This window comes from Berghia stephanieae, chromosome 9, assembly GCF_034508935.2.
Source record: "Berghia stephanieae isolate SIO BIC M18660-M18661 chromosome 9, UCSD_Bste_1.3, whole genome shotgun sequence".
In the NCBI taxonomy this organism is placed as follows: Eukaryota; Metazoa; Mollusca; class Gastropoda; order Nudibranchia; family Aeolidiidae; genus Berghia; species Berghia stephanieae.
In genome coordinates, this window is record NC_088368.1 from 38,512,662 (window position 1) to 38,528,227 (window position 15,566).

Consider the following 15,566-nt stretch of genomic DNA (forward strand, 5'->3'; position numbering starts at 1 on the left):
TTGTCACACATTATAAAAGTCAGTGATTTGTCACACATTATAAAAGTCAGTGATTGTCACACATTATAAAAGTCAGTGATTTGTCACACATTATAAAGTCAGTGATTTGTCACACATTATAAAAGTCAGTGATTTGTCACACATTATAAAGTCAGTGATTGTCACACATTATAAAAGTCAGTGATTTGTCACACATTATAAAGTCAGTGATTTGTCACACATTATAAAAGTCCAGTGATTTGTCACACATTATAAAAGTCAGTGATTTGTCACACATTATAAAAGTCAGTGATTTTGTCACACATTATAAAAGTCAGTGATTTGTCACACATTATAAAAGTCAGTGATTTGTCACACATTATAAAAGTCAGTGATTTGTCACACATTATAAAAGTCAGTGATTTGTCCACACATTATAAAAGTCAGTGATTTGTCACACATTATAAAAGTCAGTGATTTGTCACAACATTATAAAAGTCAGTGATTTGTCACACATTATAAAAGTCAGTGATTTGTCACACATTATAAAAGTCAGTGATTTGTCACACATTATAAAAGTCAGTGATTTGTCACACATTATAAAAGTCAGTGATTTGTCACACATTATAAAAGTCAGTGATTTGTCACACATTATAAAAGTCAGTGATTTGTCACACATTATAAAAGTCAGTGATTTGTCACACATTATAAAAGTCAGTGATTTGTCACACATTATAAAAGTCAGTGATTTGTCACACATTATAAAAGTCAGTGATTTGTCACACATTATAAAAGTCAGTGATTTGTCACACATTATAAAAGTCAGTGATTTGTCACACATTATAAAAGTCAGTGATTTGTCACACATTATAAAAGTCAGTGATTTGTCACACATTATAAAAGTCAGTGATTTGTCACACATTATAAAAGTCAGTGATTTGTCACACATTATAAAAGTCAGTGATTTGTCACACATTATAAAAGTCAGTGATTTGTCACACATTATAAAAGTCAGTGATTTGTCACACATTATAAAAGTCAGTGATTTGTCACACATTATAAAAGTCAGTGATTTGTCACACATTATAAAAGTCAGTGATTTGTCACACATTATAAAGTCAGTGATTTGTCACACATTATAAAAGTCAGTGATTTGTCACACATTATAAAAGTCAGTGATTTGTCACACATTATAAAAGTCAGTGATTTGTCACACATTATAAAGTCAGTGATTTGTCACACATTATAAAGTCAGTGATTTGTCACACATTATAAAAGTCAGTGATTTGTCACACATTATAAAAGTCAGTGATTTGTCACACATTATAAAAGTCAGTGATTTGTCACACATTATAAAAGTCAGTGATTTGTCACACATTATAAAAGTCAGTGATTGTCACAAAATATAAAAGTCAGTGATTGTCACACATTATAAAAGTCAGTGATTTGTCACACATTATAAAGTCAGTGATTTGTCACACATTATAAAAGTCAGTGATTTGTCACACATTATAAAAGTCAGTGATTTGTCACACATTATAAAAGTCAGTGATTTGTCACACATTATAAAAGTCAGTGATTTGTCACACATTATAAAAGTCAGTGATTTGTCACACATTATAAAAGTCAGTGATTTGTCACACATTATAAAAGTCAGTGATTTGTCACACATTATAAAAGTCAGTGATTTGTCACACATTATAAAAGTCAGTGATTTGTCACACAATCTTAAACCAAAAATGAATATAACAGTTTCAGAAAATAATAAGAACAAAGTACAGAGCACGAAGCGTTTCGGGCTCAAACCCCTTCTTCAGCCAGAAACAAAAGAAAAAAACCATGAAAATATGAATACATTACGAAAATACCAGATCTATCTATCTATCTATCTATCTATCTATCTATCTATCTATCTATCTATCTATCTATCTATCTATCTATCTATCTATCTATCTATCTATCTATCTACTTATCTACCCATCTATCTGTCTATCTATATATGTATCCGTCCGTCCGTCTAAACATCTATTCATTCATCCACCCATCTATCCATTCATTCATCCATCCTTCCATTCATCCACCCATCTATCTATCTATCTATCTATCTATCTCTCTATCTATCTATCTATCTATCTATCTATCTATCTATCTATCTACTTATCTACCCATCTATCTATATATGTATCCGTCCGTCCGTCTATCCATCCATTCATCCATCCATCCACCCATCCATCCATCCATTCATTCATCCATCCTTCCACTCATCCACCCATCTACTATCTATCTATCTATCAATCAATCAATCTATCTATCTATCTACCCACCCATCTATCTTTTTGTATATCTATCTATCTATCTATCTATCTACCCATCTATACGTTCATTGTCATTCGTGTAACTCTTCCCATCCACAGCCGCGTTTAGCAAGTTGTTCAACCGTCTCCCCAACCACGTTCTGACCGTCAAGCACAAGAGAAGCATCTCCGAGCTCAGCGTGGAGCAATGCGCACGCAGGTGCATCTTCGAACAGACCTTCCGGTGCAGCGGCTTCGACTACGAGCCGGGCTATTCCATCTGCTACCTCACGGATCTCACCATTGCTGAGAGCAACGGAGTCAAATATCAACATGGCGCCGACTTCTACGAGAGGGACCTTGGTAAGTACCAGAACCTTACAATCTGGAAAGTTGTCTGAGTGTGTGTGTGTGTGTGTGTGTGTGTGTTTGTTTGTTTGTTACTGTTAGTTAAGGGACCCTTTGTAAAGCGCTCTGAGCACGTTTAGTGGATATTGCCCTTTATAAAAGCTCATTTTTTTGTTGATTTTTTTTTTGTTTTTGTTTTTTTTTTAATTGGTGTTTTCATCTGATTTTATTACTGGCTGATGAAGGGTTTCGATCCAGAAACATTCCGTGTTTTGTTATTTTATTGATCGCTGTCTTGGACGAATATGAGTCTATTTACACTCATTTTAAAGGGGGGAGGGGAAGCGACACTTAAGGGTCATTTTTTTATTTGATGAAATATCCTAAATTTCTATGCGCAGTCATAATGTTTATGTTTGGGAAGGACGATTGCAAACAACTTTTTTTCTTAAAAAAGTCCGTTGCTATGGAAACGACGCCATATTATAGAATAAACAACCAACCTTAAAAAGCTTAAGGCTTTTTTTTGTTTATCAACCGACTGCCATAATATTTTGGCCACATGTAGACAAAAGGAAAACGAAGAGGCTCTAGAAGCGAAGTCCCGGGTATAAGAGTTTTTTGCCAAGATATGAGGGTAATTTAAGTCGATCGATTTTTATGAAGGACGAGTTTTCTGGCCAAATTTTTAAAATCTGTGTTTTTCCAGAGTACGACAGTTATGACATGACCTGCCCCTGTCCATACCTTGCTACAATCAATATTATATTTTTTTTAAAAAACCTAAACGTCCTTATTCTAATAAAACAGGCTTTTCTAAATTTGGCCACAAAAAATTATTTTGATTTAAATTTCAATCAACTATAATCAACACCGACGTGTCGAAAAATCTCTAACCCGATACTCCCAAGATCTCTTTGTAAATCTCATATTAAAGACGTTTTCTGAAATCATCAACATTTGAACTAAAAAGTTTTCTGGCCAAATTAAAAAAAAAGTTTTGTGGCCAAAATCATTTTTTTCAAATTTGTTTTAATAATAAAATAATAATAATAAATAATAATAATAATAATAATAATAATAATAATAATAATAATAATAATAATAATAATAATAATAATAATAATAATAATAATAATAATAATAATAATAATAATATAATGAATAATAATAATAATAATAATAATAATAATAATATAATAAATAATAGATAATATTAATAATATTAATAATAATAATAATAATAATAATAATAATAATAATAATAATAATAATAATAATAATAATATTAATAATAATAATAATAATAATAATAATGATAATAATAATAATAATAATAATAATAATAATAATAATAATAATAATAATAATAATAATAATAATATAATAATAATAATAATAATAATAATAATAATAATATACTTACTTTATTCATCCAAAAAATGGAAATTCGTTTACAGACGTGGCATGCATAAAAATGTATAAACACAAAGATGAGAATCTATGGCGACATAATATAAATTCGTTATTCCGTCAGGTAATGCCCTGGTCTAGACTCTCACACATTAAAATCTCGGACAATTTATTATTCTTTTTCCTTGGGAAATTTACTGTCTGGAACTTAATGGACCAAATAGATGGATAAATGAGACGGTTTTTAAGAAACGGGGGTGGGGGGGGGGGGGGGGAATTGAAAATTCACGAATTTTATCTGGTTACCTGGCCGAACTCTGGAAAATCACGTATTTAAAATTTTGGCCAGAAAACTCGTCCTTCGAATATTGATCAATGTAATTAACCCTCATCCTGTCAAAAACTCTCAAACCTCTGGGCCTCAAGAAAGACCTGGCGACGTCCCAGGTTTGAGGAGTGTTTGCCAAGAAGAAGGTCATTTAAATCGATCGATATAGGAAGGGACGAGTTTTCTGGCCAAGTTTTTCAAATGCCTGTTGTTTTATTTTCCAGAGTTTTTGCCAGGTAACTTGTTAGAGAAAATCAATCTTTACAGACGGAGAAATGAAATGGAAGGGAATAATTTGTACCTTGTGGAGCAGAACAACCTCTTGGTGTCTGTAATCAAATGGGAATTGATGATGATGACGATGATGATGATGATGATGATGATGATGATGATGATGATGATGAGGAGGAGGAGGAGGAGGAGGAGGATGATGATGATGATGATGATGATGATGATGATGCGATGATGATGATGATGATGATGATGATGATGATGATGATGATGATGATGATGATGATGATGATGATAATTCAACTATTAGCATTATATGTGATCAATACGAGACTGCCGTCCTCTTTAATGACCCAACGTAGGTCTACTCTCTTTGTCCAACCTAAAATGCACTACTAAATTTCCTCAATGGTTTTTCTCCTCCCAGCATCAAATAATTCTATCTCTCAAGATTTCTTCTGTGAATGTGTACACTATAAACCTTCTCGGTCAAATAATTCCAAATTTGGTAATCCATGAATTCAGGCCAAGTGGTTGAGCGTAGCCATCGTTAAGTTATAGCCTGACACTGAAACCCAAAAAGACTGGCATTTTGATGTCATTATTTGTTTTTTGCACCGTCTAGTGAGTTTCGTTAGTAGTGCTCATGTAAACAAGTGGTCCCATTGGTTGAACTATTGAATACGACTCACGATTTGTTTTCTTTTGTGGCCAACGACAGGCATTTTGACGTCATGTTTTGGTCAGTGTCAGGCGATAAGTTAACGAAGGCCACGGTTTGAGGCGACCAGTTGTCTTTCTCTATGACATTTATAAATATTCTTACTTCGAAGAAACGCCTGTGTTCTTTTGCTCGTATGCGATGTAGCACCATGTTGTTAAAGAAAGAAAATCCTTCCTGAATAAAGGTGTTTACGGTCTGACAAAATATTTTCTTCCAATCACTCACTCACTCAATCCCATGACCGGATGGTCGTCGGAGGGAACTTGTGTGAAGCAGAAGTTACAGTCTTCCTCCATGCCTGCCTGTTGCTAGCCCTATGTAGCAGCTCCGGAACCGACATCTCTGTCCATTCTTTTATATTGTCCAGCCACATCTTCCTTTGGCGCCCTCTTCTGCGCTGGCCTTCGACTGTGCCCTGTAGGGCTGTCCTGCTCAGGCTATCGTGTCGAGTATGGTGTCCAAACCAAGACAGTTTTCTGCGCTTCACAGTCACTAGAAAAGGTTCTTGTGGGCCTGCCCGATCTTCTATTTCTTCCAGGACGTCTTCGTTTATCTGTTCCAACAGTTATATCAGTGCAGCTATGTGGTCTTGTGGTATGACACTCGCTTTCGGATCGGAAGGTCCTGGGTTCGAGCCTCGCTCGGCGCATAGTTGAGTCCTTGGAAAAGGCTCTTTACTCACATTCTCTCACCGTACTCTGGTGTAAAATGAGTACCTGGCCGTTAACAACGTTGTCTTTGTCCGAAAAATTGTAATATCGCCTAACAGGCGTTATGTCCCGTCCTACATGTTAAATGTTGCTGTTGACCAAGGACCCCTTGTAAAGCGCTTTGAGCACATTTAGTGGATATTGCGCTATATAAAGCTCAAAAAGCTCAATTTTATGTATTTATCAGAATAGAGTTTCCCAAGCATAGCAACAAGTGTCTTATTTTTAAAAATTAAAACGCGCAAATGCCACAATAAATTGCATCATCATTTCGACATCGAAATTTCTAGGTGGTTTTACAAGATTTTATATCATTCAAAATCCGTTATTCTAATTATTGTGATATTTTGCAAATGCTATTAATAAAGATTAGTTCTAATAGTAATAACAAATTGACAAAGATATTATTCTAACTTTTTACAATTCAAATAAATAAAAAGCGGCGGGGTTTTTTTTTTTTGTGATTATCCGATATATATATGTGTGTGTGTGGGCGTGGATGGTATGTGACTTTTTATATTGTCTGTAGTTTTTCACCACTTCTGTCTTCCAAAGAACACCCCAATCTAGCCCTATCTATATTTACTCAAACCACAACCAAAAACATCGGATTCTTCATGACAATAAAACGTTATATTAAATTTATGACTTTATTCTCCATAATATAAAAATGGAAAGAAATGCTGATACAAAAAGACTCCCCATAATAAACCCACAAAACCTTATGATTCATTCTCGTCCATCATCCTATGTATATGTGTGTTTTATTTTTTATATGTGTGTTAATGTGTTCGTGTATGTTTGAGCATGTGTTGTCTGTGATTGTGTGTGTGCGTGTCTGAGTGAGTGCTTTGAGTGAATATCTGTTTTATTTTCTTTTTCCTTTTTTCTCATTTATGTTGTCTTCGTTCATTTTTGCATGATGATATTATATATATATATATATATATATATATATATATATATATATAATATATATATATTTCTTAACCTCTATCTATCTATCTATCTATCTATCTATATAACTATATATATATATTATTTATATATATATATATATATATATATATATATATATATATCTGTGCATGTGTGTGTGCCTGTGTCTGTTAGTATGTGAGTACTTGCTGGGGGTTTATCAGATTTATTGTCCTATTTTTCTCCATTTATTTTGGCTTCACCCTATTTATTCCCATCACAACGATATTTCCCCCACTCTACTTTCTTACTCAATTTGATTCCCAATATTATGATGGGATATTTTATGTTGTCTTTCTATTCCTATCTTTCTCTCCCTCTCCCATCTCTCCTCTCTATCCAACTATCTATATATCTGTCTGTCCATCTATCTTTATATGTATCTATCTATCTATTTTATCTATCTATCCCATCTATCTATCTATCTATCTATCTATCTATCTATCTATATCTATCTGCCTGCCTTACTGTCTGTCTATCTATCTATCTAACTATCTATATATCTGACTGTCTATTGTTTGTCTATCTATCTATCTATGTGTCTATCTATCCGTATGTCTATCTATCTATCTATATCTATTATCTTTTAATCTATCCATCGATCCATCTATTTATATATTTATCTATCTATCTATTATCAATATCTTTGTGTATGTATGTGGCGTGGCTGTCTGTATGTATTAGTATATGAACCGTTAGATCCATCTATCCGATTAATTCGTTATTTGTCTTCGACTTTAAAATAAAAATAGGATTGAGTATCAAAATTATTCCATACTCACTCATTCACTCACTCAATCCCATGACCGGATGGTCGTCGGGGGGACTTGCGTGAAGCAGAAGTTACAGTCTCCTCCACGCCTGCCTGTTGCTAGCCCTATGTCGAAGGTCCGGAACCGATATCTCTGTCCATTCTTTTATATTGTCCAGCCACATCTTCCTTTGGCGCCCTCTTCTGCGCTGGCCTTCGACTGTGCCCTGTAGGACTATCCTGCTCAGGCTGTCGTGTCGAGTATGGTTTCCAAACCAAGACAGTTTTCTGCGCTTCACAGTCACTAGAAGAGTTTTCTTCCAGGACGTCTTCGTTTGTGCGATGCTCCGTTTATGACACGCGTACAGCCCATGTTAATATTTTGCCAAAGAGCACAGAATTACTGACGAATCTAAAAATTATAACACTATTTGTTACACATTGATGAACAAGTAACTTGAAAATTTTTTTTCTAAATTAATGTAAATGTTGCTGCTCGAAGCTCGAAGAAGTAAATAATAATGTGAAATTGAATGTACGCTTCAATTTAATTAGAAAAAAAGCAGATCAAATGAACTTTTTGGGTTTCCCCTTTATCAACAAAACAGGATGAATAACACTACAGATGAATGAGATAATGTGGTGGTGGCGTAGTTAAGATGAATAAACAAAACATTAGTTGGCAGAAAATATTATGCTCCTTTGTAAGGAAGCACGAATTAAAATTGAATAATAGATATTTCTAAAAGGTGCGCAATTGATTATTTCTAAATTAAGGATAATTCTACCACCCGTTGACTCACATAATTATTTATAACATCTGCCAGGGCACAATAATCGGTCCCTATAATATTATTATGGTGTGAATCCCCAATCTGGCCGCCATGTTGCCAGTTTCATTTGCGAGCACCTCAGCCTTTAATACCGGACCGATTGTGATCGTTGATGGCTCAACAGATTCGTCTCGATCTATGTTAATTTCCGCAATACAGTATTATAATAATTTTTGTTAAACAGATAATTTGAGCTTTTATATAGGGCAATATCCACTAAACAATATAAATAACAAAGACCTGAGTGACGTCAACTTCATACTATCTATAGGGCAATATCCACTAAACAATAGAAATAACAAAGACCTGAGTGACGTCAACTTCACACTATCTATAGGGCAATATCCACTAAACAATATAGATAACAAAGACCTGAGTGACGTCAACTTCACACTATCAAAAGGGAAACCTACTCAAAGCGCTTTACAGCAACACTTAACATTTTGGACGGTACATGTGCCTGTTAGACGATATTCCATTTTTTTTTTCGGAAAGAGACAACGCTGTTAATGGCCAGTTACTCATTGTATACCCGAGTACGGTGAGAACATGAGAGTAAAAATCCTTTTCCAAGGACTCAACTATGCGTCGAGCTATTCTTGGGGCCATCTCGAGGGACAGACAGGCCTCTCTGTTTTAGGTCCATCTCTACGGTACGTCTCCAAATCTCTCACATAGCCTTTGTAATATCCTTATATTTTCTTCTGCAAATAACTGGGAGTAACCAAGACCAACCGAAAGCACTCAGGTGTAAAATCAATACCTGGCCGTTAATAGCGTTGTCTCTGTCGTAAATAAAATTGTAATGTCGCCTAACAGGCGTCATGTCTCGTTCTGCATGTTACGTTTTGCTGTTAGTCAGTGACCTTTTGTAAATTGCTTTGAGCACGTTTAGTGGCTAATGCGCTTTATAAAGACAAATCATTGACTATATCACAGTGATCCCTTCCGGTCTCAAATCTCCACAATACGTGATGGTTTACACATGACTATGAACATCATCATCATCATAATAATCAACACCGACACCAATATCACCATAGCGCCACCACCACCACCAACAAGAACAATAACTAGAACACCATCAACGTAACCTCCACCACAACAAATACTACCAGTATCAATGACAAAAGAACAACATCATAATAATCATCATCACCACCACCACCATCACCACTACCACTATTACCACCACCACCAACAACAACAATTATAATACCACCACCATAGCATCCACCACAACCAATACCACCACTACCATTGACTAGTATAGCATGGTGTTCTTTTCGCACAAAACGTGTTGCATTACATTGAACGGGCCCATCTTCTTCTTCTTCTTCTCTTTCATCATCATCATCATCATCATCATCATCATCATCATCATCATTACCATCATCAGTATCATCATCTATCATCATCAACATCATCACCACCACCATCATCATCATCATCATCATCATCATCATCATCATCATCATCATCATCATCATCATCATCATCATTATCTTCATCATCATCATCATCATCATCATTATCATCATCATCATTATCATCATCATCATCATCATCATCAACCATCATCATCATCACCACCAACCACCACCATCACTAATAAATATAACACCACCATTATAACCACCACCACCACCAACAACAACAACAACAATAACAACAACAACAACGACAACAACACCACCACCACCAATACCAATAACTATAACACCACCCACCCACCCACCCCCCCCCCTCCCCCCACCAAAACGTGACGGTTTACACAAGACCAGCAACCGGCCCATTACGATAAAGGGGAAAGCAATTTGGATGAAGTGTGTGGCGATCGTGAGTACTCTAACGCTCACGGCACGACCATGGCGGTTTTCTGGAAATGAGAATATCTTCCCATTGCAGGATTGGCGAGATTTAGAGTAATTGAGATTTTTTTAGCTTTACATAGCGCAATATCCACTAAATGTGCTCAAAGCGCTTTACAAGGCGCCCCTGGTCAACAGCAAAATTTAACATGTAGGACGGGACATGCCGCCTGTTAGGCGATATTACAATTTCTCAGACAAAGACAACGCTGTTAACGGCCAGATTACACCTGATTACGGTGAGAGAAAGTGATTACAGAGCCTTTTCCAAGGACCACTATGCGCCGAGCGTGAGGCTCGAACCCAGGACCTTCCGATCCGAAAGCGAGTGTCATACCACAAGACCACATCGCCGTAGGTGACATTCAAAACGTCCCAAGTCACATTCTGATAGAAAATGAGTTAACAATTTCAAGCTATCTTTTGGACTCCATAGAAAATCACCAGAGACAATTTGGCGTTTCAAAACACTCAGGGTATTGTTCTATGAGGTAAACAAATAAGACAACATATCACTTAGTATGTGACTTTCAAAAGTTACAAAGTCCCAGTGTAATCATTCAAAGAAAACCGCAATTTTGTATCATTTATTTTTTGACTCAACCCTCTCCTTACTCATCATCATCATCATTGCCTTTTTCACCCTGGGTCAGGATATAGGCCACAGACAAACAGTTTCCATCCTTTCTATCCTGAGCTAACTTTTTAATCTAATTCCAGGTCTTACCACTTCTCTGTATATCAGCTTCTTTAATTCTTCTCCATGTTCCTCGTGGCCTTCCCCTTGATCTTCTGCCCTGAGGGTTCCAGTCCAATACTTTCTTTGTTATCTGTTGTCCTTCATGAATCCTGTCATTCCAGAAACTCTTCGGTCGCCCAAGCTAAAAAAAAAAAAGGATTACTACCTATTGGAAAATCGTCACATTTGTTACGACCAACCGTCACTTTTCTAATCCAGATTTCATTTCTTTTTGCCGTAATCCAAAGAATCTGTCTATACATTCTGATACTAAATTACCTTATGATTCAATATGTAACCCTATGCATTATCAATCTATAGCTATAAATACATGACATTCTGTAATAATAATAGTAATAGATTTTTATTGTCCATAAATATGGCAATTTGTCATTTAGTTACACTTGTTATAACGTTAAATGATAACTATAACATTGAACAGATATTTCACTCCTACTTATTTTCACTCTCTCTCTCATTCTCTCTCTCTCTCTCTCTCTCTCTCTCTCTCTCTCTCTCTCTCTCTCTCTCTCTCTCTCTTCCTCTCTTTATTTCACACGTGCGATATACACAACATAAACATATTCATTTCGTTTTCAATTTGTTACAAATAGAGCTCTTATTGTCGAACAATATTATGCATGTCTTTAACCCTCTCCTTACCAGGCATTTTCAGAATTTTCCCCAAACTTCACACCCACCCAACACAAAAACAGACATTTCTTACTCAGAACATAAAAGCAACAAGCACATTCTATACATAATATTGTTCGACAATATGAGCTCTAATACAGAATGTCACTTTTTTATAGCTATAGCAAAAAAGAAATGAAATCTGGATGAGAAAAGTGACGGTTGCATCGTAACAAATGTGACGATTTTCCAATAGGGAATGAGATTAGTGGAAGAGCAGCGTCCCTTGATTGGACGTCACCCATAGTCTGTGACGTCACCGGCGGAAAAGTTATTCGAGAGAGAACGTCATGTTGGTTGTGCGCATGCGTCTCTCGTCCTCGCTTCCGGTGAAAGCGGCTTGAGCCACTTCAAAACCAAATGGACGTTCTCTCTGTAAGGTGACGTCCAATCACAGGACGCTACTCTTCCGCTAATCTCATTCCCTATAGGGTGTAAGGTTCAGTCAATAAATAAATGACACAAAATTGCAGTTTTCTTTGAATGATGGAAATTGGACTTAGTACGTTTTGAAAGTCACCTAGACCTACTTATTTTGTGTTAAAAAGGCAGTAACTGGAACATAAAAATAGTATCGATAATTGTGATGCTGTGCGTTTATGAAAAATGCTCACAATATACACCAGTCAGATATAACGTGGCGACTCACAAAAGTATAGAACGAACGAAATCTGCGTCACTCAGCTCTTTGTTATTGTTTTGGGACAGCCATTTCAATTATTAGTTCTCACTAAATTCTATCAATCAGAGTATAAACGTTTAAGGTTGCACATAGTTTTTTTGGTGTGTTGGTACGTTAGATCCGGCTGGTGGGTGTTTTGAGATTTCTGGCTAAACTCATAGCATCAATATGTATTCTTCTTGAAAGTTTATAGATAGTATGCGCTTGGCTAAGAAACTCACAATATCGCCATCCGGGAGAATAACGGACCAACACACAAAACTATGTGTAACCTTGAACGTTTATAGTTTAAATACATTCTTATGGCTGTATCCTTGTTGCCTGAAATGGACAATAGCGATTGCTTGCTACCCTTTGGATATTCTATCGCAACGTACTTTCCGCCAGATCTAACAGACCCAGCTACCCAGAGGTCAGAACAAAATGTCACTTCACCCGGGATTGATCTCAATCGTTTATATTTAAAATTTATTTTTGTTGTTGTTGTTTTGTTTTTTTGTTTTTTGTTTTTTTTTCTTTTTGTATTTGTTTTTGATTTTTATTTTGTTTGTTTTTTTTGTTTTTTGTTGGTATCTTTTTGCTCATTTTCATTTACAGCTTTTTGAAATGATAGCTGGATGCATGTGTGTGTGTGTGTGTGTGTGTGTGTGCGTGTTTATTTTGGATGTGTGTGTAATGTGCGTGTGTGTGTGTATTTGTTTACGTGTCCTGTTTTTCTATTCCACATTCGTGTGATTGAGTTTGTTTCAAATGAAATATTCAATGTTTGCCAAGATTTTGTATCTGTTTGTTTTCTTGGTCTGTACATGTCTTGTAACTTGTTCGGGTTAGTTTGTTTTGTTTTTTGTCGTTATTTGTGTGTGTGTGTGTGTGTGTGTGTGTGTGTGTGTGTGTGTTTATTTCTTTCTTTTTAAAAAAAACAACATTTAAGGGGCGGTTTGTCATAACATTTTGATTCTCAAATTTGTAATGTTCTAATAAAAAAATCCATAAGCTAAAGCCGTAAAATCTCTCTGTGGTGACACACTATGGTACAATGATGACAAAAGGGAAGAATCTGGAGGTCATTCCTTCATTAGTTTTTGTGGAAGGTTTGCCACAAGATTGTTGTATTTTTTGATGTCAGACCCCCAAATTAGATCGCAAAATGGGTATAAACACAGATAATTAAAACATTTTACCATAAATGTTGTTTTTTAACCTTTAATGACGATACAGAATGATTAAAACCGCCCAATATTGGTAATTAATTTTTTTTTTGAAAAGACCCAAACCGCCCCTTAATTGTCGTGCTCTGAAAAAACACGCATTTAAAAATAAAATTTGGTCAGAAAACTCGTCCTTCAAACATTGATATGTTTCAGTTTTCTAGTCTAAATAAACACTTGTCGTCAATAAAGATCATCCATCCTCCCTCTTTTACGTCCCGTAATCCTAAGAATCTGTCTATAACATCCGCACTGAATAATTATGCCCCTTATGATTCAATATGTACAACTATTATTAAAGTCCCCGATGGCGGGTTTACTTTTCACACTTCCAAGGTTTTTAAAACTGGAACATTTTTTCGCCACCCCCCCCCCCACCCCTATTCGCCCTTCCTACTCACTTCAAAGTTTGGAACCGAACGTCCCCTTTTCCCCCCCCCATTTCTTTCCCTTTTTCATAACACTTTAAGATTTAGAATCTAAAAATTCCCCCCCCCCCCCCCCCCCCCCCCCCCCCTTATTTTTTCCTTCTCCATACACCTTCCAAGGAGTTTAACCCGAAAAAGTCGCTTTATACCCCCCCCCCCCCCCCCCCCCACCACCACCCCCCCCTTTTTTTCGTTTTGTTTTCGTGCCCGATTTTCAATGAGGCCCGACAGATAAAATAAAACATAAAGCAAGGGGAAATAAAAGTAGAAAAAAAAATTGAAACAAAATTTCCTTTTTCGTCTATGGAACTAAACTAAATTAGGGAGCCATTTTGGGGAATTTTTTTTCTTGAGCGTTTGGAGTTTTTGTACATTTTTTTTCCTCTATTTTTCCCGCAATAAAAAATATGAAAGGTTTTTGCCCAAAATTTGGGCTTTAATTTTTTCCAAAAATTTATCATGTTTTTTAAACTAAAGGGGTTTGGGTATTACCTAAAGTAACTAAGTGTCTCAGATTTTGGGAACAACAAAAATAAAAATTTAAACCTTTTCAAAAATAGAAAAAAGAATCAAAGTATGGACAATTCGGGGTCAAATCCCTGCTCCATTTAAAAAGAATAGTAGTCAAGAGCAATTTTTTTAAAAAAATTTTTTTTTTTTAATCCTTCAACCCTTTCCCCCATGGAGCGGAGTTTTTCCGTTCTGTAGCGTGAAACGGACAATAACAATTGCGTTTTCTGACTCAAAATGGGTTTTCAATTTAAAAAAAAAAAAGAAAAAAAAGTTTTTCATTTAGACAAATCCACCCAAAGTGTCAAAGCGCTTTACAAATGGGCCCTGCCCAAAACAACATTTAAAAATTTAGGACAAGACAAGGGCGCCTGTAAGGCAATAAATATTTTTTTTTGACAAGCAAAGGTTAACGGGCGGACTCATTTTAACCCGTGTACGGAATAATGTGAGTAAAAAATATTTCCAAAGACTGAACTATGGCCGGCAGGCTCGAACACGACTTCCCAACCCCAAAACGAGTGTCATACCACTAGACCAATAGCCGCCAATAAATCAATTCTAGACTAAAGGGGAATGGAAAAAGTAGTAACAAAGGTTCTCGTACTTTTTGGGGGAAAAAACAGGGGTTGAAAGCTTCAAAAAAGAACGAAATTAAAAAAAATAGAACGTTTTTCGGGTTCAAACCCTGTTCCGTCAAAAAAAATAACATCAAACGATACTTTTTAAGCATTTTTTGTAGTCCTTTAGAGCCATTGACTCCGTGGAGTGGAGTTTATCCCTTTTATAGCGTGAAACGGGGAAAAGAATTGAATAGACGCTTTGGGCTCAAACAACAAATTTTTA

At 35.8% G+C, this 15,566-nt stretch overlaps 2 protein-coding genes across 10 annotated transcripts in view; one reads left to right on the top strand and one right to left on the bottom strand.

Moving 5' to 3' along the window:
- The window catches only part of LOC144980197 (uncharacterized), a 7,275-nt gene extending 678 nt beyond the window's left edge, over nucleotides 1-6,597 (top strand). The window contains exons 2-4 of the mRNA XM_078927770.1: nucleotides 2,394-2,636; nucleotides 4,587-4,693; nucleotides 6,583-6,597. Coding sequence (XP_078783896.1) covers nucleotides 2,394-2,636; nucleotides 4,587-4,693; nucleotides 6,583-6,597 — 365 coding nt within the window. The remainder of the gene's footprint in view (nucleotides 1-2,393; nucleotides 2,637-4,586; nucleotides 4,694-6,582) is intronic.
- The window catches only part of LOC144980206 (uncharacterized), a 318,826-nt gene that overhangs the window by 45,130 nt on the left and 258,130 nt on the right, over nucleotides 1-15,566 (bottom strand). The gene's annotated exons all lie outside the window — the stretch shown is intronic.